The 27,306-nt window shown below is 39.8% G+C and overlaps 1 protein-coding gene across 2 annotated transcripts in view; it reads right to left on the bottom strand.

Annotated features, from left to right (window-relative positions):
* Nucleotides 1-783: 783 nt before the first annotated feature.
* The window catches only part of LOC140479021 (ephrin type-A receptor 4), a 100,068-nt gene continuing 73,545 nt past the window's right edge, over nt 784-27,306 (bottom strand). For both annotated transcript variants that reach the window (XM_072572791.1, XM_072572792.1), the window contains 10 exons: nt 18,110-18,174; nt 16,212-16,325; nt 14,934-15,119; nt 12,129-12,190; nt 11,791-12,000; nt 11,511-11,660; nt 9,940-10,136; nt 6,136-6,291; nt 4,256-5,091; nt 784-1,531 (listed from right to left, as the gene is read on the bottom strand). In XM_072572791.1, coding sequence (XP_072428892.1) covers nt 4,977-5,091; nt 6,136-6,291; nt 9,940-10,136; nt 11,511-11,660; nt 11,791-12,000; nt 12,129-12,190; nt 14,934-15,119; nt 16,212-16,325; nt 18,110-18,174 — 1,255 coding nt within the window. In that variant the 3' untranslated portion in view covers nt 784-1,531; nt 4,256-4,976. The remainder of the gene's footprint in view (nt 1,532-4,255; nt 5,092-6,135; nt 6,292-9,939; nt 10,137-11,510; nt 11,661-11,790; nt 12,001-12,128; nt 12,191-14,933; nt 15,120-16,211; nt 16,326-18,109; nt 18,175-27,306) is intronic.

Here is a 27,306-nt window from a genome sequence, read left to right as displayed (position 1 = left end):
ATCTTAATGGTTTTTTCGTGTATCTGTGCTCTATGAAGTTTATTGATAAAGAGAATGGTCTGGTTCAGTCAGCTCCTCCAGTCTATTCTGTAATTCAGGGAGATTATGACTGATCTGTCATGCAATTTCTACTGTGTTTTCAATCCATTAACAGACTTAACTAGTAAAAATCTATTTCAGATTTGTAATTATTTGTTGAGTTAGCAACGTTTTGTAGTAGAGTTTTACATCCTTAGTATGAGAAACTGTTTCTTAACTTCTCCCTCCTAAATAGCCTCTGATGTCAAGATCAAAGCCCCTTGCAAACAGAACGGTTTCTCTTTGGACATACGATCAATTCCCCTTCAGTGACCTGTTCCTGGACTTTAGAGAATTATTTATGCTGTCCATTAGGAGCTGCATCTCTTGTCTTAAACCATCAATTCCCCAAGTCCTATCTCCCTTCGCTCCACAACCATCAGCGAAAAGAAGGAAAATTTGTTCTGCTAGATTAGACCACAGAAACCAATTCTATCAATCTAGGCATTAATCACCTTGAGCCAAAAATTGTGCTGTAACTACTTTATTTGGAATGCACTTTCTGTGCACATTTTGTAACTATTTATTTTACAATGTACAAACTAGGTACAAAAAAGTTCTCAAGACCATAAATAAATGACATAAGTTACATGTACCTAAAATTCAAATAAAAAAAATAATCTATGTCTAACTCATTGAAAAAAGGGTACAAAGGAAAAAAGGATATTGGACTGTTAGAAGAATTCCAGTTGAACTAAATTAAAATATGCTGTACACTTTTATTCAGAAGACCACAGTCTTGCATATACCCAATCAGGTCCAAGCAGGAATACAAAAAATAGATCTATGTCATTTCTTTAAATTTAGCATTTAAGAAGAACATTGCTCAAGACAGAAGAATGTGAAATGCAAATGAAACTATCAGTTACAGTTCATGAAAACTTTGAAAGATGAATGACTTACTGTCATATTTTATAACGAAAGTGTGCATTTTAAGTATCTAGAAAAAAATAATCTGAAAAGAAAATGACCCAAGACTGTTAAACATGACTGAGACTTTTCTGACATTATCAAATGCATATAAAACAAGTTAATTCCAATGGCACATTTTGAAATGCTACTCCAATAAAATACACGCAGACAGCTCAGTGACAGGTCCAGGGATCTGTTCCTATATAACAGATTCCATACATTATTAATACCGAATAGTATTTTGAACAGGTCGTCACACTAGGCGCAGCAGTGACATGCAGAAGTCCACAAAGGTTAGTTATCTTACATGGTACATTCCTCTAGTGATTTTCCAGAACAGATGCTGAACTTTATATACTTAAAGCATTAGTTTTTTTTTGCTTTGAGTTTGGGCTTGTCTGAAGCCTATGTTTTTAGAACTGAAGTTCCTTCCTTGGATCTGATTTTAGTGGGATTTGATCCTGTGGGATTTTTCATGTTCATTGTTGATCTGACTTCCCAGAAGCTGCATGCTGAGGTTGATTAGGCAGTTCAGTCAGTTCTAAAGTAAAGCAATGGATAATTGATTTAATTGTTGCATAATGTAACAATGCTGGTTACATGTCATAGAAAAGATTAAATCAACTTTATTTAGCTTAGTATTAATTTTCTTCCATATCAGTCTGTATTTGGAGAATACTGTTTGTTAGAAACAATTTTATCATCTACATATAATCCCCCAGATTGTCATCAATCAAAGTCACTAATGTTAATCACAATGCATACAGGTCACATGATTTTTGTTTCAGTCTCTGTAGTGGCAACAAAAACAATTGTGTTTTAAAACTAATATCCAGCTGTGAAGAAGCAACAGTCTGGTTTCAGTCACTGAGGTGCCTGAGAAATAATGTTTACACAGATACTGAATTAGAGAAGGAAGTAGACCACTTCATTTACTCAAGATGATGTAGAATGTATTCAGATCAGATGCAATAAGATACTGAGGTTCAGTACATCAAGCCCAGTCTGAGAAACGTATCTGGTTCAGAGTTTTTGGAACTTGAAGTTGAAAGAATGGTGGAGGAGTGAGAGAAGAAAGAGAAATGTTTTACACAGATGTGAATTCTTCCCTTCCACCCTGTAAGGATCTCCAAATTTGAAAATCTCAGTTCCACATTTCATCTTTAAAGCTAAGAACCAAATAACGGATTTGGTTTAACCAGGTTTTGTTATAATTAGATAAGTCATGCACTTGTAAGAAATACGTACAGCTCCATTTCCTCTGAAAACAGCCAAATCAGCTTCAATGCTACTTTTCTTAAAGGGAGTCAGTTGGCTCTACCAGTGGCTCAGCTGATTAAGACAGCAGAGCCGTACAAATCCTGAGGCTGTAGATTTGACTTCAGATTTGCATTTTGTTTGCTCTTCTCAGCTGTGGTGGCTTTCCATCTCTGCTTATTTCAGGTAAGAGCATTTTTTTAAAAATGCCCTTGATTGCCATCCCAAAACCTCTTCTGGAAGTTATTTTTGTAATTGTCCTGCCAAATAAGTAGCCTGCTATTGGTCACATATGAAGAATGGTAATTTGATGCCACACAGCAATGATCCATACTACAATAAAGAATCAATGCCTTTTGTAGAAGGGAACAAAGTATTTTCATGGAGCTAGGTTACTTATTCATACTTCATCTGAGGGTTTATCAGCCATGAGGGTGACTTCATGGTGAAGGAAAAGAAAACAGTGCCTATAAAACATCAGACTAAAATATAGACAAGATTCCAAAATTATTTCAAAGTTTAACAGAAACAAAAAGGTAATTATTGACAATTATTTCAGCTACCATTCCTAACCAGTTGACCCCTGAACTTCCGCCCCTCCAGCCACTGGAACAACATAGGTAAGCTACCAAAATGGTCTTCAGCCTTTGTGCCACGACCCCCTCCTTGAAGTCTGGGCAAAATCTTCACCAAAGAGACAGGGGGGAGAGAGAAGGGGGAAGAGAGAGAGAGAGTTAGAGAGAGAGGGAAGGGTGTCTTGGTGGGAGGGGGCACGCTCAGGCAAAGGAAGAGAAGCCACCAAACCCAGTCATGACCAAAAGCCCAACCGCAAGAGGGAAATAAAGGAAAAGGCCAAGAGAAGCAGCACCACCAAATAGTGGCGCAAGTGGACATGGGGCAGCAGCCAAGGTGTGTTACAGGGCAATACCAAACCGCACTTCAGCCCCCCACCCAACCCCCACACACTCCCACAGATGTCACCAGGTGGTAACCATGACATGGCCAGTAAAAGTGACGGCTCCAGCAGGCAACCAGAAACCCAATGAACAAGGCCTCCTGGCTCCAGTATCGGAGAGGCCAATACTGGAAGTTCTGTCAGCAGACTGTTACTTTTTCCCTTTCTATTTTAAAGCTGATGTTGTTATTTCACTACCTAAAGTAGGAATTAAGCGATTTACAATATTGCATTTCACATTGGAGTGTGCAGTTTGAAGGCCCTACTGAGTGCAACACCAGTTTTAACATTGATTCCTGTAGGAGCCAATGTTTCACTTAAAAGTCGTTTCACTTCAAGTTGGAATTTTTGGTACCTCAACCACAACTTGTAATGAGACTTTCTGCATTTGCTTCTATAAATATGCTGTTATTGCTTAAGAAATCAAACTACATTTTGAGATAATTTGCAAAAATGCAATACGTTGATCACTCAAGTGACATTCCATCAAAAAAATTATATAGAACTTCTTGATGGCTGTTCACCTGTTTCACCTGGCAAAACAAATGTGGAGAGCATACAACTGGTTGAATGCAGCTCTATGATTTCGCAATATGAAAAAGAAGGCTCTTTTTCTAGAGATCACCATGGAATGTAAAGTTGTCACCACAAATATGCTATAGCAATGGACCAATCTTAAACAGGAATCTGGCAGAACTGCTTCCAAGGAAATGCTTCAGTAGATTTAAATCTTTCTTCCTGCCACAATTTCCTGTCGCTCTTTGTACACAGCTCAATAGACATTTTACAAATACACATGCTGATCCCTCTTGGTTAAATAGGTTGCCAATATTTAATGCCATTTTGTGATGGTAGAGCAAGGCTGATGGGAATCTCTGAAACCATATGAAACATGAATCAGACTTTTCAGCTGAAGAGGAAGGAGTAAAAATGATTTGATGGCATGGAAGGGAATCTGTATTGTAACATTACTCAAAGCAACCAACCACATAATGATGGTCATTTGAAATTAGTGTTATGACTTATTTAGAGTTTGATCAAGTTTGATTTTACCTTGTCATCTTTGTAGTTGGTTGTAGTAATTTCCCTTCATCCAAAGAGACTGAAAGATTTGGTAGTCCCTTCGCCAAAGTTTGAGAATCTTCCACTCCATAAATCTACCTAAACATTTATTGATGGAAGGAATCTCCATGATGTTTGTAAAGGGAACTACTAGAAGTTACATTAATGTCATTATAGTTTTAAATGGTAATCCACAAGGCTGCTTGCTCAGTTCAGTGAATAACTGGAAGAACATGGCGGCAGTTTACCAAAACCTTCATGGGATGCGTCCATCAGAAGAACCTTTCGTTATTCATTGTTTAAATCAAAACTGTGAAAACTGGAATGCCTTGGAGACCTTCAAATCATTTTACACAAGTCACTCATTAGAAAGCCCGCCAAATAGAAAGTAACCTTCAATCCAGTGATTACGAAAGCAAACTGGAAATCTGATGGTAATCATGAAATTATTAGATTGCTCCTTCATGAGTTCATCTAAGAAATGCAGGAATTTGAAAATAGATACACGTGTAATCCAGTTTCCTCTTATTTAGACAAAGATCTCTTATTTGCCATTCAGTGGTCATAAAGTTCAGCACTCTGTCCTCAAACCAGGCAAACCGCTGACAAAGTATCCTTGTATCAAAGGGCAACAATGAAGTAAAAAGTGCAGTTTATTTCTGTTAAAGTGCATGGATGAGGTAAAATAATTTCATTGAGTTTTTGCACTGGCTCAGACGGGAACCATTCTTCCCTGCATCTGTTGCATCTGGGCTCTCATTCCCTGGACACTGCTCAAGATCTTGCTCTGATGTGTTATTGTTGTGATTCCAATTCGAGCCAGGTCACTATGGTAACAAATAAAGGAAGATAAACATCGGAACATTAGCTACGTGATACACACATTTACTGTTCACAAAACAGAACTGCCTGCCCCAATTCTACCCAAGCAAAATCAAATACAGGGTTCCAACATATATTTTTACATAAAGCTTCATTGATGATAGTGTTTACCTGCAGGAGTTTTGCACTGGTAGACATTGTTGGGAATTTTGACAAACTTGCAATTAAATGTGATCTCACAGCATTCTTTAACTCCAAGGTATTGCACTTTCTACCCATTCATGCTCAGTGGGATGAAATGTCACATTTACTCAGAGTCTGTAGAGTCTGAGGTAACTGAAGACAAGATTATGCTCCTCACTTTACCTCAGTAGTATAAGGGATGCCTTCAGCTTGTCAGGCTACTCATTGATTCTGGGGAAGGAGGGATAAGGAAATAATTTACACTACATAAATGGAAGATGGTTGCAGTCCAGATGAGATCAGGTTATTATATTTTAAACAAAATGTTGAGCTGCGGTCTCAGTCCTTGTACCCTTGTCCCTGCATGCTTGAGCATTATTTTGGCAGACACTTCAATGCAATACTGAATACAGAGAAGTGCAGCCCTTCAGAAGCCAGATTAAACTAAGGCCATGTCTACTCTCAAAGTGGATCTAAAACACCCATGGCAGTAGCTGAATACGAACAGTAAGAATAGTGGGTCCTGTGTAAAGATTTAGTTCTTAACTAACCTCACCACAAACAAATTAATTGGGAGTTGAGTTTATTGTTGATTGTAGAACTTTATAGTGTGCACAAAAATAATCTTACTCCAATCACAGTTACAAACTTATTTTTGTACCTACTACATTTGGAGATGGTTAGGGATGATTACTCTTAATTTAGAAAAAATCTATGTGGATATTCACAGCTGTTACGTAAGTGGTTTAAGCTTTAGATGTAACCCATATTCTTGTGTTTAAGTTGCAACATGTAAAATGTATTAAATCTTTGCAAAATTCTGTCTGTAATTAGTTCAGACCTATACATAACTTCTCAGTACTTACTCTTGGTTCATGTGTACCACTGCCTCTAGGGAGGTATATCCTGCTGCTGTAAAGTTATCTTTGTATCTGTCCATCTTGATAGCTTCAAGCCAATCCCCAACAGATCCCAAAGCTGAGAAGTCAGGTGTGCCTGGGTCTAATAATGCAGTAGAAGGTCTGTATTTTAAAAAGAAGTATCAAGCAAAAGAAGTTAAGGAAACCTTATTGCTGTCCAGTATTCATCTATAATTTACAGCATAGTGGACTTAAATATTAATCAGCTATAGTAAATAGCAAATATGCTGTCGTATAAACCTGTGGAAGAAATTGCTGGTTCACACAGCAAAGATTGATTTGTTGCACACCTTCATAAAGCACTGCACCAATTTCAGGCAGAATAGGCAAGTGAACGCCATCAATGAGCTGGGCTTGATTTTTAGTTCCCCCACCACCCCCAGGGACTGGGACAAGAGGACGGTGGGAATTAAAAATAGTTTGGCCTGTCTAGGTGCCAGTTGCCAGCTTTATTCCACTATCAGGCCATTAGTATGGAAGTGGGATGGTGGCAGTGCTACCTGTGTGCACAGCTTGTGGATGACCAATTAATCGCAATTACAAGGTACAAACTAGGATTTCCCAGTCAGCCTCTGAGTCCCTGGAGGTGGAGATCGCCCAATGGAACTAGTTGTAGATGGTCTCCTATTGGCAGGCCAGGATGGAGTTACTCCAAGCAGGATTAAATGCCCGACGGATTGTAATTACAAGTCACCCTCTAGAGTGCTCCTCAAACCCCCCAACCACAGTAATGGCACAGACTTGTTGTGAAAAACAAAGTGTGGGGTGGTCTCTTCATTTGTGAAGTACTGTCTTACTGATTTACCTTCCACCGCAGTCTGCTGGTGAAGGCCTCTGATTCAATACAACATCAACAAACTACCCTCTGGCCGTTAATTGGCTGCCGGGGGGAACAAAATTGCATTGAGTGATTGTTTCCTGCACAGTGCAGGTTTTCATCTGCATCTTAGCCTGGCAACAGGGAAGACTACAGGGAACATCCTACCAATGGTCTCCTGCAGGTGATCATTTCATGGGGTTGGACAGACATTTCTATTTCTCCCACTGTTATAAATGCGCTGTGATTTTTAAAGAAGAATTTTTTTTTAGATTCCTCAGAGGTTGCACGGCTGTTGGTGGGTCGGAGCATTGTGAATTATGATGTTTAAGACATCATGTTTGTGTTGGGTGGTCTAGCTGGTTTTTTCTCAGTTATCTTTTTTGTAAATTACCTGGCTATTTTCCTGGACATGTTCGGTGATTTGTTCTGCGCCCTTGCTCCTGTGTCATTCCATACTTTTTGATGAAATTGTGAACAATGAGTTAAATACCAAAGCAAATAGCAGATGGTTTGTTTTTTTTTGTAATTTCACAACAATCCATTTTCCATGGACAAATCCTACCAATTACTTGGTGACAATGAAACAGGTCAGGATACAAAAAGATAGTAAAAGGCATGTAGTTATAGATAATGCAGGAGACACTGAGCAACTGGAGTGTAAAACTCAAATATCCTAAAAATAAATTCCTTTTTCTGCATCATGGAAGATTTTAGGAGTGTGATTCAAAGTCAGTGACCATTAAAAACCATTACCAGCATCAAACATAATCCCTACTCCATTTGCCTTTCTATCAAACTTCAATAAATCATATGGAATATATAATGGTTGGTCCAGTAGCTATCATCTGTTTTGTACCTCTGACAAAGCTTATTTTTATGCCTTTCTTTTGAAAAAAGAGATTCTGTTCTAAGAGCATATGACCTTTATGTCTGCTGTTCTATTCAATATAATCACTGGTGATTTTTTTGCCTCAATTCCACTTGTCTACTTTCCCCAGTTCCCTGACACATCAAAAAGTCTGTCCCTCTCAACTTTAAATAAGTTCAATTGTGGCATGTCTGGGGAAAAGAATTCCAAAGATTCACAACCACTTGAGTTGAGAAATTTCTCCACATCTCAGTCCTGAATATTGATCCTTTACTCCAAGACACTATCCTCATGTTCTATATCCTCCAGTCAGAATAAAAATCTCTCAGGCGTCTGTAATATCAAACCTCCCACAGAACCTTGCACAATTCAATGGGATCATTTCACATTATTCTAAACTTGAGAACATGTATGCAATTGAGTCAACTTCTCATCAAGGGGAAAATGCTCTTATTCTTCTAATCATTAGGAACTATTTTAGTGAGTCTTTATGGTACCACCTCCAATGCAAATATATATAGTCCTCAAATGGAGACCAAACTTACACATAGTCTGCTAGATGCAGCCTCACAAGGCCCCATACAATTGAAGGAAGAATTCCTTTTTTGTACTCCAGTCTTCTTACAAGAAAGTTTAACATGCCATTTATCTTTCTAATTAGCTGCATGCCAAGTTCTGTGTTTGTTTAGGCATTAGTGTGAAATGAAGTGGTTTGTATATATTTGTGATTCATTAAAAATCTAACTTGTGTGATGTGACAAACTGATTGAAATAATCATTCAATCCAAAGTTATTACATACATCTATCCATGTATTCCTAACTGTAAATACAGTTTTAATGGTTATGAGAAAGAAAGTATTTAAATGTAACTATACATTTGCTGCTATTCTGTCATCGTTAGTGTCCGGGAGCAAAAGTGCAATAATTCTTGGCTGAAAGTTGATCAGATTCATTTTAATAATGTATTGTATTATTAAATATTTATTACCTGCATTCTTGAGTTGGGATTGAGGGCAGGCTTACAGGTTTAAGTCTTTGACTGGATAAATTGCTCCTTCTTTCTGAATAATTAACTTGCATCACGTGGATGCATGATGGGCCTTTGCCCTGCCACAATTAAATCAGTTTGAAGAAAAATGTGTCAGCTACTGGCTCCAAGGTGGTTGCTACCTGTTCAAATCATGTAAAAGGTCAATAATAGCCTCAGTGAGCCAGTAATGAGAATGTAACTCCAAAGCAATGTAACAGTATCTGCAAGAACAGTCTGCCTAGTGACATTTCTCATTGTGCATTCTTGTACTATAAGGACATCAATTAATATAGAAGTTGATAATTATACTAACAATTCATTGGGGACAAGTGGTAATTGAAGTGGTAATACCCAAAGAAACATGAATACAAGACAACAGTTTCAGGAGTAATTACATGTTCAATCTTTTGTTAACGCATTAATTCTGGATAAAAAAACTTATCGAAGTTGTAACATTTTGTAAATTATGGGTACCTGAAGAACTGAGGTGTTTAAGGGTGTGGTGGATTGTTGAGCTGAATATTTAGTGGCTGTAGGCATGAAAACATATAGACTTACTAGAAATATTTTCAACCTTTAAAAATAAGCAATACTCAATGGCAATCTCAATATACACAATTATATAAAGTAATAATGAAGTGTAAAAACAAATTTATAATGTCCTTACTTCAGATATAGCTATAACATGTTGAGGGCAGCATGGTGGCACAGTGGTTAACACTGCTGCCTCACAGCACCAGAGACCCGGGTTCAATTCCTGCCTCAGGCAACTGTCTGTGTGGAGTTTGCACATTCTCCCCGTGTCTGCGTGGGTTTCCTCTGGGTGCTCCGGTTTCCTCCCACAGTCCAAAAATGTGCAGGTCAGGTGAATTGGCCATGCTACATTGCCGTAGTGTTAGGTGAAGGGGTAAATGTAGAGGAATGAGTCTGGGTGGAGTGCTCTTTGGAGAGTCAGTGTGGACTTGTTGGGCCAAAGGGCCTGTTTCCAAACTGTAAGTAATCTAAAATATCAAAGGATTTTAAATACTCACCTTGTAACCTCACTCACTGCTGTTCTTTTCAGGTTGCTTGGGTTTCGAATCAGTTTGTCCAGCATATTTACAATTTGCACAAATTTGGGTCGATCATTGCGTTCTTTCTGCCAGCAGTCCAGCATTAACTGGTGGAGGGAGACTGGACAGTCCATAGGTGGAGGTAATCGATAGCCTTCCTCAATTGCTTTAATCACCTGAAATAAGAGTTTGATTTAGATCCATATTTCCCACATTAGAATCTTTTTCTTGAATTTCAACTCACTCCAATTTCTTATGAATACAATTTATAAAATGTCATGGTACCTGCTTCCAATTTAAAATACTTGTCCTTGATTTGTCTCATTAACCCTATTTTCTCAAAGTCGACAACACACTATGTTGTCATGAGCGCTAAAGATCAATAATGGTATTTCATCCAAGTACATGGAAACATAAGCCAGGAGAAACAACACAATGTTCCAACATGAAGAAAATTAAAGTGTTACAGTCAATTCTGAACCTATTTTCTGATGTACACTGACATGTATTTTTAATACAATGTAAGACCCACCACAATGACTTGCATTCATACAGTGTAGTAGAATTTCCCATGATGTAACCACACAAAAATGGACAGAAACCAAAGAAGGAAATATTTGGGGAGCTGAATAAAAGCTTGGTCAAAGAGTTAGCTTCAAAGCTGGGTGCTAAAGGGAGATGGAGAAGCTGGGTTATTTTAGGTTTGTAATTCTAGTGTTGAACTCAGATTGTTAAAAAGAAATGGGGGAAGCATAGCAACCAGAATTGGAGGAACACACAGTTTCAGGATTGTGGTAGAGTTAGCAGTAGTTACAGAGATCAGATGAGACCAGGGAGGACTGAAACAGAATGGAATTTGTAAATTTGAAGCAAAATGTGACGAATGTTCTCCTGTGTTGTGGATGTTAATGGGAGGAGGTTGTAATTTTTAGAAGAATACATTAAGAGGAGGAAAATGTTCATAGAGGCAGAGAGTCATAGAGATGTAGAGCATGGAAACAGACCCTTCGGTCCAACTCATCCATACCGACCAGATATCCCCACCTGCCAGCACATGGTCCACATCCCTCTAAAGCCTTCCTATTCATATACACATTGAGGTGACTTTTAAATGTTGTAATTGTACCAGCCTCCACCACTTCTTCTGGCAGCTCACTCCATACATGTACCACCCTCTGCGTGAAAAAGTTGCCCCTTAGGTCTCTTATATCTTTTCCCTCTCACCCTAAACCTATGTCCTCTAGTTCTGGACTCCCCCACCCCAGGGAAAAGACTTTATCTATTTATCCTATCCATGCCCCTCAGGATTTTATAAACCTCTATAAGGTCACCCCTCAGCCTCCGACACTCCAGGGAAAATAGCCCCAACCTGTTCAACCTCTCCCTAAAGCTCAAATCTTCCAATCCTGGCAACATCCTTGTCAATCTTTTCTGAACCCATTCAAGTTTCACAACATCCTTCCAATAGGATCAGTGTTAAACTCTAAATATTTAAATTCCTGAACTATTGCATCCCAAATGAACATTGGGATCACAGGAAGTCTACTTACATCCTGATTTGACATGTCCCAGTATGGCCGTTCTCCATATGACATCACTTCCCACATGACGATCCCATAACTCCAGACATCACTTGCTGAGGTAAACTTGCGATAAGCAATTGCTTCAGGTGCTGTCCATCTGATTGGGATCTTACCACCCTGTAGATTAGAATTTGGCCATCAGTTAGGAGGAAGAAAAAAGAATTCACTTCTCTATCTGTGGATTCTGAATGTTTTACCCTGGCCCCAGCACTAATTTCAAACTGGTACTCTCTAAACGTAAGCTTACCCGTGTTGTGTAAGCTGCCTCCGGGTCATCTTCAAGAACTCGGGACATGCCGAAGTCTGAAACTTTGCAGACTAAATTACTGTTCACTAGAATGTTCCGTGCAGCCAAATCTCGGTGAACGTAGCTCATATCAGAGAGATATTTCATTCCTGAACCAATTCCTCGCAGCATTCCTACCAGCTGAATCACTGTAAACTGGCCATCATTCTTCTGTAAACAATACAAATCACATTCACTTTTGACATACAATGCAGCAAACTACCAATTAAGAGCTGACATTTTGCAAAGTGGCTGTTTCTGAAAAATGCACTTCCTTCAGAGTCTGATGGATGACTTACCCTGAGGAATGCATCCAGAGATCCATTTTCCATGTATTCAGTTATGATCATTACTGGTTTACCTAGAGTTTCAAAACAAAAACAGAATTACTTGACAAATGCTTCCATTAATGAGATGAAAATGAGATATAGAGAATTACACTGTCTGTACCATCATTCATCTTGAGGGATTTAATTTAATTAAAAATGCCAAAAATTGCGCCCGAGAAGCATCGTAGTCTAGATGATTTATTGAATAACATGTTAGACACCATCTGTCAGATTAACCCTTGCTAACCATATATTTACAAGGTCCTATGTAATCTGGAGCATGTCTCTAGGGTTCAGTTGCCTTAAGAAACTCAGTTTTCCTTCCATTACTTTACCCTAACTCCAGGGATTATAATTGCAAGTCTTTAGAACATTACGTGTTGGCAAATTGAATTCACGAGTCCCCGTTGAAGCTGCATCTACTTACTAGTACTGTTATTCACTGTGGTGGGTGATAAATAAGAAATTAGGGACAGGAACAAGTGCAAAGCATCAGACAGCCAGCCTATAATTGTCAGTGCACTGTCCACATCGGAGGAGAAAATGACACCCAGCCCAACCAAACACTAAAGGAAGAAAATATTGTAAATATTGTAAATATGATCTGTGCTCACTCACTGACCAAAACTGCTTACCTTCAAGTCCAAAAATGGTAAATATTTGTACTTCCTGACAGCTAAATGAAGATAAGTACTATTTTAATATACTCCATCCACCACTTCAACTCCAAATTTCTCTGTTTTCAGGTTTTGTTCACTAAGCTGCCATTCTGTGGGTGAAGCTTGTGCATTTCAGCATGACTAAGGCATGTATCACAGGCAAGCATAATCCTTATTCAGTACAAATCATTGAATGCAAACAGGACCTAGGAATCCTTACTGAATTAACTCTCACCCAGTTCAGGAATACTATGACCCACTGGAATATAGGCCATCACCAGACCAGCTAAGGTTACAGAGGTGAAGGCTTGAACTTAAAAACTTTTCAGTTTCTATACATTGGTCGTACAGCAAACTCTTCACCTCAATTACAAATTTCAAGCAATGATTGATTTTACTTGGACAATTAGTCCATAAGTAGACAATTCTTTTTAAGCCACATTTAGATAAATGCGAGGTGCTGCATTTTGGAAAAGCAAATCAGAGCAGGACTTTCACACTTAATGGTAAGGTCCTAGGGAACAAAAAGACCTTGGAGCACAGGTTCATAGCTCCTTGAAAGTAGAGTTGCATGTAGATAGGATAGTGAAGAAGGCATTTGGTATGGTTTCTTTTATTGGTCAGAGCATTGAGTATATGAGTTGGGAGGTCATGTTGTGGTTATACAGGACATTGATTTGGCCACTTTTGAAATACTGCATGAAATTCTGATCTCCTTCCTATCAGAAGGATGTTGTGAAACTTGAAAGGGTTCAGAAAAGATTTACAAGGAACTTGCCAGGGTTGGAGGAGTTGAGCTATAGGGAGAGGTTGAATAGGCGAGGGCTGCTTTCCTGGAGCGTCAGAAACTGAGGGGAGACATTATAGAGGTTCATAAAATCATGAGGGGCATGGATAAGATGAACAGACAAGGTCTTTATCCTGCAGTTGGGGAGTCCAGAACTAGAGAGCAAAGGTTCAAGGTAAGTGGGGAAAGACATAAAAGGGATCTAAAGGGCAATTTTTTCATGCAGAGGATAATGCGTGTATGGAATGAGCTGCCAGAGGAAGTGGTGGAGGCTGGTACAATTACAACATTTAAAAGGCGTCTGAATGGGTATATGAATAGGCAAGATTTAGAGGGATATGGGCCAAGTGCTGGCAGGCGGGACTAGATTGGGTTAGGATATCTGGTCCATATGGATGAGTTGGACTGAATGGTCTGTTTCTGTGCTGTACATCTCTATGACTCTAAGCCAATGGAAGAAGGCGGCGATTGCATATTGTAGCTTAGCATTTAATCCTCGCATTGCAAGGCCAGGGTGGTATTCAAGTCACTAAGAAAGGTTGCTGAAGCGACAGCTTGGAATCAAGTTTGAAAACAATGGTTAACACTTCATTTGCATTTCATTTTTGGTTACTAAATATTGTTATTTATCAAAATGTAGACAGCAGCAGCTGAGATGAATGCTTTACTAAATGACAGTCATTAGGAAAGGAAGAGGTGATATAGAGACTGAACTCATTCCCAATGGGCAGTGCCCATTGGGAGTCAAGCAACAGGACACAATAGGTTAGCTTTACATATAGCAAACTTAAGTGGCAATTTAAAAAATAAAATCATTGTCAACTAATTTCCAAGTGAATCATTTTCTATTATAAGTCATTCATGGCAAAGCAATGTCATTTAGTTTTTGTTGGGTGTTTTTGTTAATTTCGCTATACATCAGTCACTGAGGAAGAAAGGACTTCTCCTGCGAGAATATTTCCAATTTCTCATCTACTCATAGCCGGGTAGTCTTTGGTATAATTTACAATAAAAAAATGTTTTGCCACTGAATACTGAATTCTTTTGCCATCTGTTTCTAACCTATCCTACAACACACAGCCTAATCTGTCAGTGTGTCAAAAATACCCTGGCCCACAAAGACCTAGATATTAATTTCACTGCAAATCTTAATACAAGCTGTCTCAGGATAGAATGTCAATTTACACGATAAACTCATTTAAATCTGCCATAAAGATTAATGACTTGCATTCTGGGTCTTCTCCCCTGTTATTTATCAATAGATGTTCCATCTGTCATTTTCAGATGAATACATGCAACTTTTATGCTCAGTGCCATCATTGGACGTACATTTTGTGACTACCCCCTCCAGGTGGATGATATTTGGGTGATCAAACTGGCCCATGATGCTTGCTTCGCTCAGAAAATCACGTCTCTGTTTATCAGTGTAGCCAGCTTTCAAGGTCTTGATGGCAACGCAGATCTCTCTCTTGCCTGGCATTTTCAAGCGTCCACTGCATACTTCACCAAATTCACCTATGAAAAAACAGCAGAGAATAAAATGTAGCTATTTATTATGACTACATTAACTCCACTCTTGCCCAACCTAATGATACAACAGAGCTGTCTCTAATTTAGTATTAATTGACAATCTCACTCAGGCAAGTTGCAAAGCAGAAGTTGGAGGGCTCTTGTAGTGCAGTGGTAATGTCACTCCCTCGCAGCTAGGAGATCTGGGTTAATGACTCACTACTCCACAGGTGGGTAGTAATACCTCTGAACATTTTGATTAGAAATAACTGCAAGGTGGTAGTTGAGAGCCAGAAATACAAATCTGATATGCATCAAGGTCGGCACATCTGAGATAAAGAAAGCTTTACTCTATATCTAATTGTGATATCCCTGACCTTGAGGTGTTCAGTGCAGAAACCATGGGCTATGTAGTTAGGGCCTGATGTGACAAGCATGAAAGCAGGTTGATATGTAAATTATTTCAACTGGCTGGCGTGCCAGTTCCCCAGCTCAACCCTGCAAATTTTTTGCTAGTCTCCCGGTCCCAAGAGTAGTAGACACAGATATATTGCTGGCTGGAGGTGAACTCCCAGTGGCAGATGAGAGGTGTGCAATAGGTCAGCACTCCAGGCAATCCTGAAGACCTGTCTGGTTGCTTGGTTTTGGTTGTAGCCATATTTTGAGGGGATTCACATTGGTGGTCCAGCAGCTAAAGCCTCCATCTTGAGGAATCGCCCTGTCCCCACCCCCCCATTCTCACCCCCCTCACACATTCCATCCCCTTGAAAAGGCAACTTGCTGCTTCAGCAGTGCTGATGGGTGCCATACTAGCCCTCCAACTGTTAGAGTCCTTAATTGAACAGTTCTGAGCAAACTACAACAGGATGAATGTTCCCCAAATGACACAGACCACTGAGCTCCATCTGACTAAGCCAGAATTCCAGAGCCTCCGAGTTGTGCGAAATTGATATTGTTCCACTTCCCAATACAGACAGCCTCAATTTAATGAGCACAGACTTCACACACGGAACTTTTAAAAAAAAGTTGAATACCAAAACACTGACCATAAATCTATTTTCGAGATCAATTTACAACTAGCCTGTATGAATAACTTACCTACACCTATCACCCTTTCAATCTTTATGCAAGATGCATCGATTTCTTTGGCAAATTCACGTACAGCTTGATTGGGATCCTCATAAGTGAAAGGGTCAACATATGTCCTTACGCCTTCAAAATAAAAAAAATTAATGCCACTTAAGGGAGATATTCCTAAGTTGTATATAAAGTAAACTAGCAAACAACTATTTATTTTGTAGCATTTAAACATAAACAGTTCGTTCAATATTTTCTACATCATTGAAAGAGAAGAAGGGTTACTTCTTAATATTTTATTTTCACCTGCTTTTCCTGAAGGTTATGATTCCTGCTGACCTACATTTAGATAGATGCCCAAACCTCTAGTCTGGCTAGCTGACATTCACTATTTGGACTCCCATGATTCCACACATCATGAGAATCCAGATAGTGAATGTCAGCTTGCTATTCACCCACTGAAGGTTTACAGCAAGTTCAATGCTCTTTTCAAATGACCCTGCACTGTGGGCAACTGCTGAGCAATTTGGAATGGGAACCCTGGATGAGTTTTGTTCAGAGACCTCTTGCAAATTGGGCTTCTCAAACTGCTTTAGCTAAGGTCAGCTAACTCAAAAAGTAGACGTGGCATCTAATCATCAACTATTGACAGATCTTCTGGGTGACACAGTTTAATGTGAACAGAAGTGTTTTACCCATTAGGATACTGTGGATCATGAGGAATGCTTTCTGCTGCCTTTGGTGAAAATATTATTTCTGACATCTTTTCTTTCATTATTCAACATGACCTGCTTTGTTGAATAGATGTGTCACAAAGTAAATTTTTTGTCCGATTGCATTTCAGTGAGACAGCTTGAGACTTTTTTCTCCAATAAAAAATGCTATACACGAATTATCAAAGAATTCCAATGAGAAAGTTGATTTTGAATTGACTTCAGTAATTATGAAAGCACGGCATCAAGATAGCACTGTTACACAAGACAATTAATCAGACTGGAAGCAAAATTCAAACAGCAACTGAACTATCAAGAACATTGGTAGGAATATATATATATTTGTTTTATATTGCTCCGGCATAATACACCAACCCAAAACTGTGGACGGCATGGTGGCTCAGTGGTTAGCACTGCTGCCTCATTGTGCCAGGGTCCCAGGTTCGATTCCAGCCTTGGACCACTGTCTATGTGGAGTTTGCACATTCTCCCCGTGTCTGCATGGGTTTCCTCTGGGTGCTCCGGTTTCCTCCCACAATCCAAAGATGTGCAGGTTAGGTGAATTGGCCATGCTAAATTACCACATAGTGTTAGGTGCATTAGTCAGAAGGAAATGGGTCTGGGTGGGTTACTCTTTGGAGGGTTGATGTGGACTTGTTGGGCCGAAGGGCCTATTTCCACACTAGGGAACCTAAACAAAAAACTGGTGTACACTGATGGCATCCCCACACAGATACCATGCTGCCTGAGGAAATAAGCTGATTGCAAAGGCAGCTCCAAATCTCTCAGATCATTGAATAAAGACGAGGGTGAGATGACAGATGCAAGTGAGGTGTCAGTAACTTTAACCTTTTAATTCAATTCTGAAGAAAATAGTACCAATCATTTAGCTCTCAGTGATTACATATGATTCCCCTGTCTAGCAGCAGACTCTCAAATCCTGCCTTTCTGTAGGTTTACAAGCTGCCATTGTGGTGAAGAAGATGGAGGTGGAACAAAAACAACCATCAGGAGACAGGAAGAGGATATCTCCAAGAAATCCAAAACAAACTATTACCTATATAAAAGCAACTATTACCCAGTACGTTGCTGTGACCTACTGTTACAAAATTGGAACAAAAGAGCTAATCTTGATGCTGTGCAATAAATTTAACAGAAATTGTATAGTCTTTCTGTAATTGCAATCAAATTCTACTTATCACATACCTTGGCCATTATGCAAATGCTTCTCTTCATCTGCTTCCTGCTTGGCTTTGCTGTATTTTCTACGCCTGCAGGAACAGGAATAAAGCATGAAGATTAATGACAATGGGGAGAAAATAAGAATTCAGGACCACCTGCTTAGCTGGGAATGCACCGTAACTTGCTGTTCAAACAGTCAATTGTACCTTATTGCCTCATAATTACAGGCCTGGCTCTTGCCCTCCCCCAGTCCCTACCTGCAAGACTGTCACCTGCTGAACTCTGCCTGGGGCATGACACTGTCGTGTATCATTAACCATTGAAAAAGCAAGAGAACTCATTAACCAGTCATTGAGCAAGGGAAATGAATGCTAATAGCCAGTTGCAGACTGGGAAAATAAATTGACATTCAGAGATGACTTACCTGACTAAGCCAAAATGGAATAAGGGAGCCTTTGTAACAGATTGAATTATGTAATTAGAAAGGTTAATGCAGAATGACAGGGCACAGGTAGAGAGTGCTTTGATAAGCAGCAGGGGTCAGAGAGGCCAGCAGGACTGTAGGTGAGACAGAGGGGGGGTATTCTCAATAGGCTACTACAGGACAATACAAAAGGACATTAACATGGCATTTGTGGATTCATTCAATGTGCCAGAGCTGTTGGGGTTTCAAGCTCCAAGGCTTTGTAAGTGGCTCCATTTATCATTCACAAAAGCAAAGATAATGAACAGAATAAAAGATACTGAGGATGGGTAAACAGCTGATGACATTGCAAGTCTCCCACTTTTATCTGCTCAGCTAAGACAAAAGAAGAGCTAACTTTGATTACTGTCCCTTTGATTGATGTAGCACGTTGACAAAGGATTAATTACTCAAATATATTCTTCAGCAGATAATCGCTGAAAGGAATCAGGAGTTTTAAACCATTAATCAAGTTTCAACAAAATGAAGTTAATGTTGTTAGCTTAGCAAAGGAGACTGTTTCGATATGAAGAGCCAAATAGTTGAGTAATATTTGATATCCAACGATGAAGAAAAGGCATTTATTTAGTGCCTTCAGCAACCTCAAGGCATCCTAAAAGACACCCTGTTGAAGTTAAATCAGGGGACTGCTGTAATGAAGGAAAGTCTGTGGCCAATTTATACATAGCCAGCTCCCATAAACAGCAACCTGATGGTTTCCAGATTGACGTTTGATAAGCAGTATTGTGTTTGCATGATGTTTACATTTACTTATTCAATGAGTTGTTCAGCAAACACTACTTCATGTAGATAACACACTTACTTGTGTGAAATCATTTATATTTATCAGACATAAGATGTGCTTTACTGATGATATTCACTGCAATCAGATAAATTAGTGATTAAGTTGTAAGTGTGAAGCTAGTAATAGAAGAATGAATAAGTATCATTGAAGTATCTTTTATTCCAACTGCAATCATATTTCTTTTCACAACCTCTTACTGCAGTTTTTAAACAGGGCATCTCTTGAAGATATTCATGATCTTAAATTGTGGCAACTCAACTGGATGCGAGAAGAGTTGTAATAAAGTCTCCAACAGAACTCACTTTATAGCAGCTAGGGGTGAGAAAATCCTCAGATGCTAACAACATTAGGAGTTGCATACTGCTGCAGTGCTTGTAAGAGGTTTAGTTCAGCAAAGATTAGTGGCTAAATTTTGAAACGTCATTGTCTGTTTAGCTGAATGCCTTATACACTTTTTTTTAACGTTTTAGTTTAGATTCCCTATAGTGTGGAAACAGGCCCTTCAGCCCAACATGTCCACACCGACCCTCTGAAGAGCAACCCACCAGACCCAGTCTCCCACATTTACCCCTGACTAATGCACCTAACACTACAGGCAATTTAGCATGGCCAATTCACCTAACTTGCACATCTTTGGACTGTGGGAGGAAACCAGAGCACCTGGAGAAAACCCACACAGACACAGGGAGAATGTGCAAACTCCACACAGACAGTTGCCCAAGATGGGAATTGAACCTGGGTCCCTGGCACTGTGAAACAGCAGTGCTAACTGCTGAGCCAAAGTGCTGCCCCACAGTGATATCACAGAAAACAACAGAATCATAAGATGAAACAGTAAGAAGCCTATTTGTCCTGCATTTACTCCCTGAGAAAGAGATCCACATAGTTCCACACTTTTTCCTCCTCTGCCTGAACCCAGGTCCTGCATATTTTTGTTTTGCACCTTCAAGTATTTATCTAGTTCCCTTTTAAAAAAATTACTGAATGTTATTTCTAGCACCTTTTCAAGGTAGTATCTTCCAGATCATCATACCTTGCTGCATTGAAGTCCTCAAACGCCTCTGATTCTCTTGCCACTTATGTTAAATCTGTGTTCTCTTGCGATGGCCCTCAAACACTGGAATCTGTTTCCCCTTATTTCCGCAACCAAAGCCCTTCCTGATTTTGAGTACCTGTCAAATTTTCTTTTAATCCTTGTAACATATTCCAATCACTTAAATTTGAAAAGAATAGTTCTTCCGACATGTACTTGACCTAAAACACTGGGCTAAATAATTTTTTTGGCTGACTGTCAATTTTATCAAGTGCCACCTTTCGACGAGTGCTGTGTACTTGGATGAGAATTATAATCTAGTGTTGCCCCTTAGCAGCACTGTAGTGGCACAGCAGCCACAAAGCCATGCTTCTCATAGCACCCAACCATTGCGGACACTCCATCACACATACTACTGCATGCTGTCACCGTTTGCCAGGATGCTACACTCTGTCTGGACTATAATAGATGGCTTCCCAGACTGGTCCAAGCAGCAGAACCACATCCTTAACTACCCTCTATTTTCCTCCATCATGCCCCATCTGCACCATGGACACCAACTTGCTGAGGATGCCGTGCCAGCGGAGTGGCCGACACATATTGTGAAAAGAGAGAGCCTTTTGCACTCTGAGCCCCCTTCACACCCCAGACCTACATGAACCATTCAACTTTTCATCACATTCAGTGGAGCCCATCATATTCCCCACTTCACAGATGGTGATGTTCTCCACCTCCCAAGCATACTTAGAAGTGTCACAAGTTATGGGTTGCTTTTGGCCAGCATTTGCCTCTTTTAAGTCACTGCTGCTAATAGCTACATCATTTAGATGCCAGTGCTCAATCTTCAAGCACCAATGGCACAGTGAAAATCACTTTTGGTCAGCATTTGAACCCTGAGCATATTCACTCTGCATGCGTTACAAGCAGGTGATGGAATGATTGGAAATTAAATGCAGCTGGAGAAAGTACATGTTTTATGTTATATCTCCCTTTCAATGTTCTCATGCCCACCACATGTGGACCCTGGGCTATCTTTAGATATCCAAAGATGAAAAAAAAAGGTATTTGTATATACAAAGTGACACAAACCCTCTGGGAGTTGTCTTACCCATCTTTGGGTTTGAAGATAGTATCTAGAGAATGACAAGTGATGGCAGGAAATGTCAGTTGTGGTGGAAACTATCAACACTGGGCTGCATCTGGTCCCCAGGCATCCTCCCAGAGCCACCCTGTCCCCTTTATCCCAACAGCATATTCCACCCATTCTTACCCTTATGTGGATTAAACTTGGAATCCAACTATCCTCCTTGCCTCTGAGCCTGACATTTAGCCCTCACTGATGTCCACTCTGGTGTCTGTACCCCTTCCCGATTGACAGCGGTGCCCCTAGACCGGACTGAGGAATAGCTCCAACCCCGTTCCTGACATGGTCGAATGAATATAAAAAGTGTGCCTGCCACACAGTAGCTGATACAAGCAATAAGTATTAGATTGACAGCTTGGTATGCCGTATAGTAAAATGTGCTATCAGATCCTGATGAAGGGCTTTGGCCCGAAACGTCAATTTTCCTGCTCCTCGGATGCTGCCTGATCTGCTATGCTTTTCCAGCACCACACTCTTGACTCAAATCTCCAGCATTTGCATTCCTCACTTTCGCCTACTCCTGAGCAGCCTATCTGTGTGCAAGAGAACATCAAAACAGTAGAACAGACAGCCTTTAAGCTCCAGCTGGAGTGCTAACCCACTAACTGGCATTGTATGGTAAGGGAAGCCATTGTTGCTACAAGCATGCAAGTACCATGAAAGCAAGTGAGCAACCCTAAGATGCAGGCAATTCCAAACTGCCAGTAAGGTGATGGTGGGCAGTCTTTTTGAACCACGGCAATCTATAGGATGTGAACATACCCATGATAAGAGTTATTATGACACACAGAGTGGTATCTCTGCCTCTGTGTCAGAGGTTTTGGGTTCAAGTCCCAACTAAGGACTTGATCTGCAAAGAGTTACAATTAATAATGTAGCCAAACAGGTTAATTAATCAAACTGCATATCCTCCAAAACATGCTAGGTGGTAAGTTCAGGAGAGATTCCTGGTCAGTGATATGATAAGAGTTAGATAGTTGGAGCCTCTCCCATTATTACCCATAACTCCAGATTAAAACATGCACATAAGCACGTACAGGAATGGAAATTTGGATCTGAGTGAACTGTAAGACACCACACCCAATGAGCTATTTGGGAGGGATTCTAGCATCTAAAGTTGTTATTTCCAGGAAAAGGCTCTAATGCCTGTTGTGTTTCAAGGGTCAAGAAGCAATCCCTCCTAATAAATTGTCACTACTTTTCACTAATTGTCAAAATCCCAACATTCACCAATTTAAACACGAAAGACTGCCAAAATAAATATAGAATTAAATTCATACATTTTTGTCGTGCTCAGCTTTTTCAACATCTCATCCTGTGAAGTAACAGCCAACAAAACACCAGCCTGTGAACCTTGGTTTATCACTGTCCCTGTCTAATTCTATTACTTATTCCACTATTGACTTGTCCCACAGTCTTGCAAACATTTCTCATTTGTTTCTTTCCTGGCTTATTACAGATTAGTGCTGCTGTCAATTTTTGGGTTTCAACAGATTAGTTGGCTTGGCAATAGGTAAACAGCACTGAAGTACTCTAAATACAAGCAATTTTTAAAAGACAGAATTCAATTGATTTCTCTCCATGATTTATTGCAACTCACGAGCATAGCTGTTATCACCAGATTTATTGCTCCTTTGCACTAATATAAACGATAGTTAACCCAGCAAATACCCAAGATAACTGAACCCAGCACAAATATTACACTGGCAAATTTGCCCCTCAGTGTTTCGTCTACTGCCAGTCTTCTCTTGACATTTTTCAGCTAAAAAAAATCTATGATATGACATTTCATTTTGAGAAAGTGATCCATAGAGAGCCAATCACTAGATCCTCTTTATCAGAGACTGGAAATGACTATATTTATTGCACAGAATTAACATCATCTACACTCCATGAATCTCAATGCTTTTAGATGGGAAGTCATAATTAGAATTCAAATGAATCATGCCATCAATTCCATCTTAAATAATAAAGTCATCAATATAAATGCATGTGATATTATGTCATTGTCCTTGTCATTACTAGTTCGTATTATAGTAGCTTTTAATGAAGATATCTCACTGAATTATGCTGATGATTACCTTTTGCTTTTTTCCTCCCTGAAAAAGCACTTCAAATTAAATAGCTCAAGAATTTTACACATGATGAAACCTCACAGATTTTTCAAGGTTAACTGCAATGAAGTATAATCAAAGCTACACTTCTGAAAACCATCTTTACCAATAAACCACAGAGTATTTGGAAAAATGTAAGGGATCAATGCATTGCTTTGAGATGGTTTCCTGCTTTTGACAAATATAGGTTCTCTGTTATGGTAAAGTTCAGACAATATTGGGCGGCTTACAGAAGGTAGAAAACTTTTAGGATTCCAAAAAAAGATTAAGAGTAACAATTGGGAATTAACTATTAAACATCTCATACAAACTGATGAATCCTAGATATAACAAACTCGATTTTACATTGAGAAGTGGAACAAGGATCCTTTCCATTGAGCTCAAAGAAAGCTGCCCACAGAGATGTAGTAAGTTCTGTGACATGCATTCCCATTTCCCAACATTATTAGTTTGAATCTTGCACTTAATCAAGTTGATCTCCAGGCATGTAGCAACAATAAGGCCATCAACAGACTAAGCAGCCTATTACAGTTAAGAAATCGAAAGCTTGCCAAAAGTTCAAAATAAAATCCTGTAGCTCTTTAATATACAAGTTGTTCATGTGACAAAATAAATGATGATTTGGGCATGCACAAGGTATTAAGCTATAAATAAAAATATTATAAATGTTTATTATTTCAAAACCATGTGGATTTTGTCTTAGTATTATAATGGAGACATTTAACATTCAACAAATAATTACTCATTCAGGGCCAGAGAGGCTGTTTACTGTCAAGTGTGAACTAGTGCACAGCTAAAATAGTTAAACAGGCGACATGCACGTAGGATGTTTCCCATGGTTGGAATGTAGAACCAGGAATCAAACTTTAAAACAAGGGGGATGCCACTTAGGTCTAAGATTGAGGAAAAATCTTTTTTATCCAGAGGATTATGAAGTGAAGCTCAATCTTTTGAATATGTTTAAGGTAGAAATTAATTGAAGATTTCTGAATGCCAGTGGCATACAGGGCTATGTTTCCATGTTTGATTAGCCACGATTGCATTGAATGCCAGTGCAGGCTCTATGAACAGAATGCCTTCTCTTGTTTCTATGTCCCTGAGCCCATCTGGATAAAATGGTGTGTGATTTCAGTGCCCACCCAACATATCTAAGTAAATTATCTATGTCTCAATGGAGCTTGCTAAAATCTCCATTGACCACCAACTGCCCTATCCACAGATTAATACCATCCACTTTGGAAATTGGATCGCCTGTTTATTAAAATGATGAGAAGAAAGTGAATCCGGGACTATGTTTGGAGGGTAACCTTTGGAATCTTATCGTCCCCTCAATCGAATTGGGGCTTCCACCACAGTGATTTGGAGAAGATCAAGGCTCCAGCATTTCAGCCTTCCCAACCATGTGAATGGCTGCAGAATGGGCTTTCTCTGGACCAGTGGCTTGCTACTGACCATCTGTCTTGTGGGACAGTGGTGGGGGAGAGCTCATTCTCTGAGGAAATGTAACTGACAGCATCTCCTAGATTCCCATGTTTAACGGCATGTGTTGACTCCAGAACATGCTGTAAGTTTCGGAGGAACTTAAAATAAATATTTTTAATCAACTTTTGGACATGTGACAATACATCTGAGATAGATTGGACTTGAACTGGCTGGCCCAGAGTTAGGGGCACAACAAGTGTGCCACAAGACTCCTTCGTTTCAGAAGAGTAATGATGGCAAACACTGGCAGATTCGTCACCATTACTCCCATTAAAGTCTTTTTTAAAAAAAATCTTCTTCTCTCCTCTTTACATCACACATGAGGCAATGCCACATCACACACTTAAACCAATCAACAACCACTTTACATCAATAGAGATGATGATCGGGCTAAGACTAAATCTACTGTCACATATGCATTTTGGTAAGAACAACAATGACTGGTAATATAATTGGGGTACAAGTCCAAAGGGAATGCAGGAGCAAAGGGGCCCGTGTGTACATGCACAGATCATTGTAGTTGGCAATATAGGTGGAGACAGCAGCTACTAAAAGAATGTCTTCAGCTTTACTCATAGGCTATCAAATGAAAGAGCAAGGAGGTGATGTTGAACTTGTATGAGACACTTGTTAGACCTCAGCTGGAGTAGTGTGTAGTAGTAGCACTGGGTGCCATATTATTTGCAGGATGTGAACACATTGGAGTGGACGAGTGGCTTACAAGAGTGGTTCCAAGGATGAAGAACTTTAGTTACAAGGATCGATTGAAAAAGTTGGGACTGTTCTCTTTTGAAAGAAGGCAGCTCAGAGGAAATCTGATGGAAGTTTTCAAAATCAGTACTGGATTCGATTGAGTGGATAGGGAGAAACTGGTGTTTTTGGTAAAAGGAACAAGCATGTGAGGACATAGATTTGAACTGATTTGCAAAAGGAGCAAATTTGATGTGACAGAAAACACTTTACCTATTGGATAGAAATAGTGATGTGCAAGGATATTGGGGGATTAAAAAAAGGGAGATTGGCACAAGGTAATGATACTTATTTGAAGAGCCGGTGGCCTGAATTGCTTCCTCCTAGGTCATAGAACTTCTGTGATTTAGCCCTACCACCCAAGATGACTTCCACGCCATGATTCATAAATTGATACAGTGATATGTATTTCTTGTCAGATGTGGGAGTTTAAAGACAGTTTAAGTTTGCAGTTGACACTGAAATTGGAGGTGTAGTGGACAGCGAAGAGGGTTACCTCAGATTACAACAGGATCTGGACCAGATGGGCCAATGGGCTGAGATGTGGCAGATGGAGTTCAATTCAGATAAATGCGAGGTGCTGCATTTTGGGAAAGCAAATCTTAGCAAGACTTATACACTTAATGGTAAGGTCCTAGGGAGTGTTACTGAACAAAGAGACCTTGGAGTGCAGGTTCATAGCTCCTTGAAAGTGGAGTCGCAGGTAGATAGGAGAGTTAAGAAGGCGTTTGGTATGCTTTCCTTTATTGGTCAGAGTATTGAGTACAGGAGTTGGGAGGTCATGTTGCGGCTGTACAGGACATTGTTTGGGACATTGGAATATTGCGTGCAATTCTGGTCTCCCTCCTATCGGAAAGATGTTGTGAAACTTGAAAGGGTTCAAAAACGATTTACAAAGATGTTGCCAGGGCTGGAGGATTTGAGCGATAGGGAGAGGCTGAACAGGCTGGGGCTGTTTTCCCTGGAGCACTGGGGGCTGAGGGGTGACCTTATAGAGGTTTTCAAAATGGAGGAGCATGGATAGGGTAAATAGGCAAAGTCTTTTCCCTGGGGTCTGGGAGTCCAGAACTAGAGGGCATAGGTTTAGGGTGAGAGGGGAAAGATATAAAAGAGATCTAAGGGGCAACGTTTTCACACAGAGGGTGGTACGTGTATGGAATGAGCTGCCAGAGGAAGTGGTGGAGGCTGGTAGAGTTGCAACATTTAAGAGGCATTTGGATGGGTATATGAATAGGAAAGGTTTGGAGGGATATGGGCTGGGTGGTGGCAGGTGGGACTAGATTGGTTTGGGATATCTGGTCAGCGTGGACATGTTGGACTGAAGGGTCTGTTTCCATACTGTACATCTCTGTGACTCTATGACACTCATACATGAAAAACTGGTCATAACTGAAGTGAAAGGGAGACAATGGGCACACACAGACAAATTC

This window comes from Chiloscyllium punctatum, chromosome 6, assembly GCF_047496795.1.
Source record: "Chiloscyllium punctatum isolate Juve2018m chromosome 6, sChiPun1.3, whole genome shotgun sequence".
NCBI lineage: Eukaryota > Metazoa > Chordata > Chondrichthyes > Orectolobiformes > Hemiscylliidae > Chiloscyllium > Chiloscyllium punctatum.
Note: the sequence above shows the minus strand (reverse complement) of the source record. Positions and strands in the feature narration are given on the sequence as shown.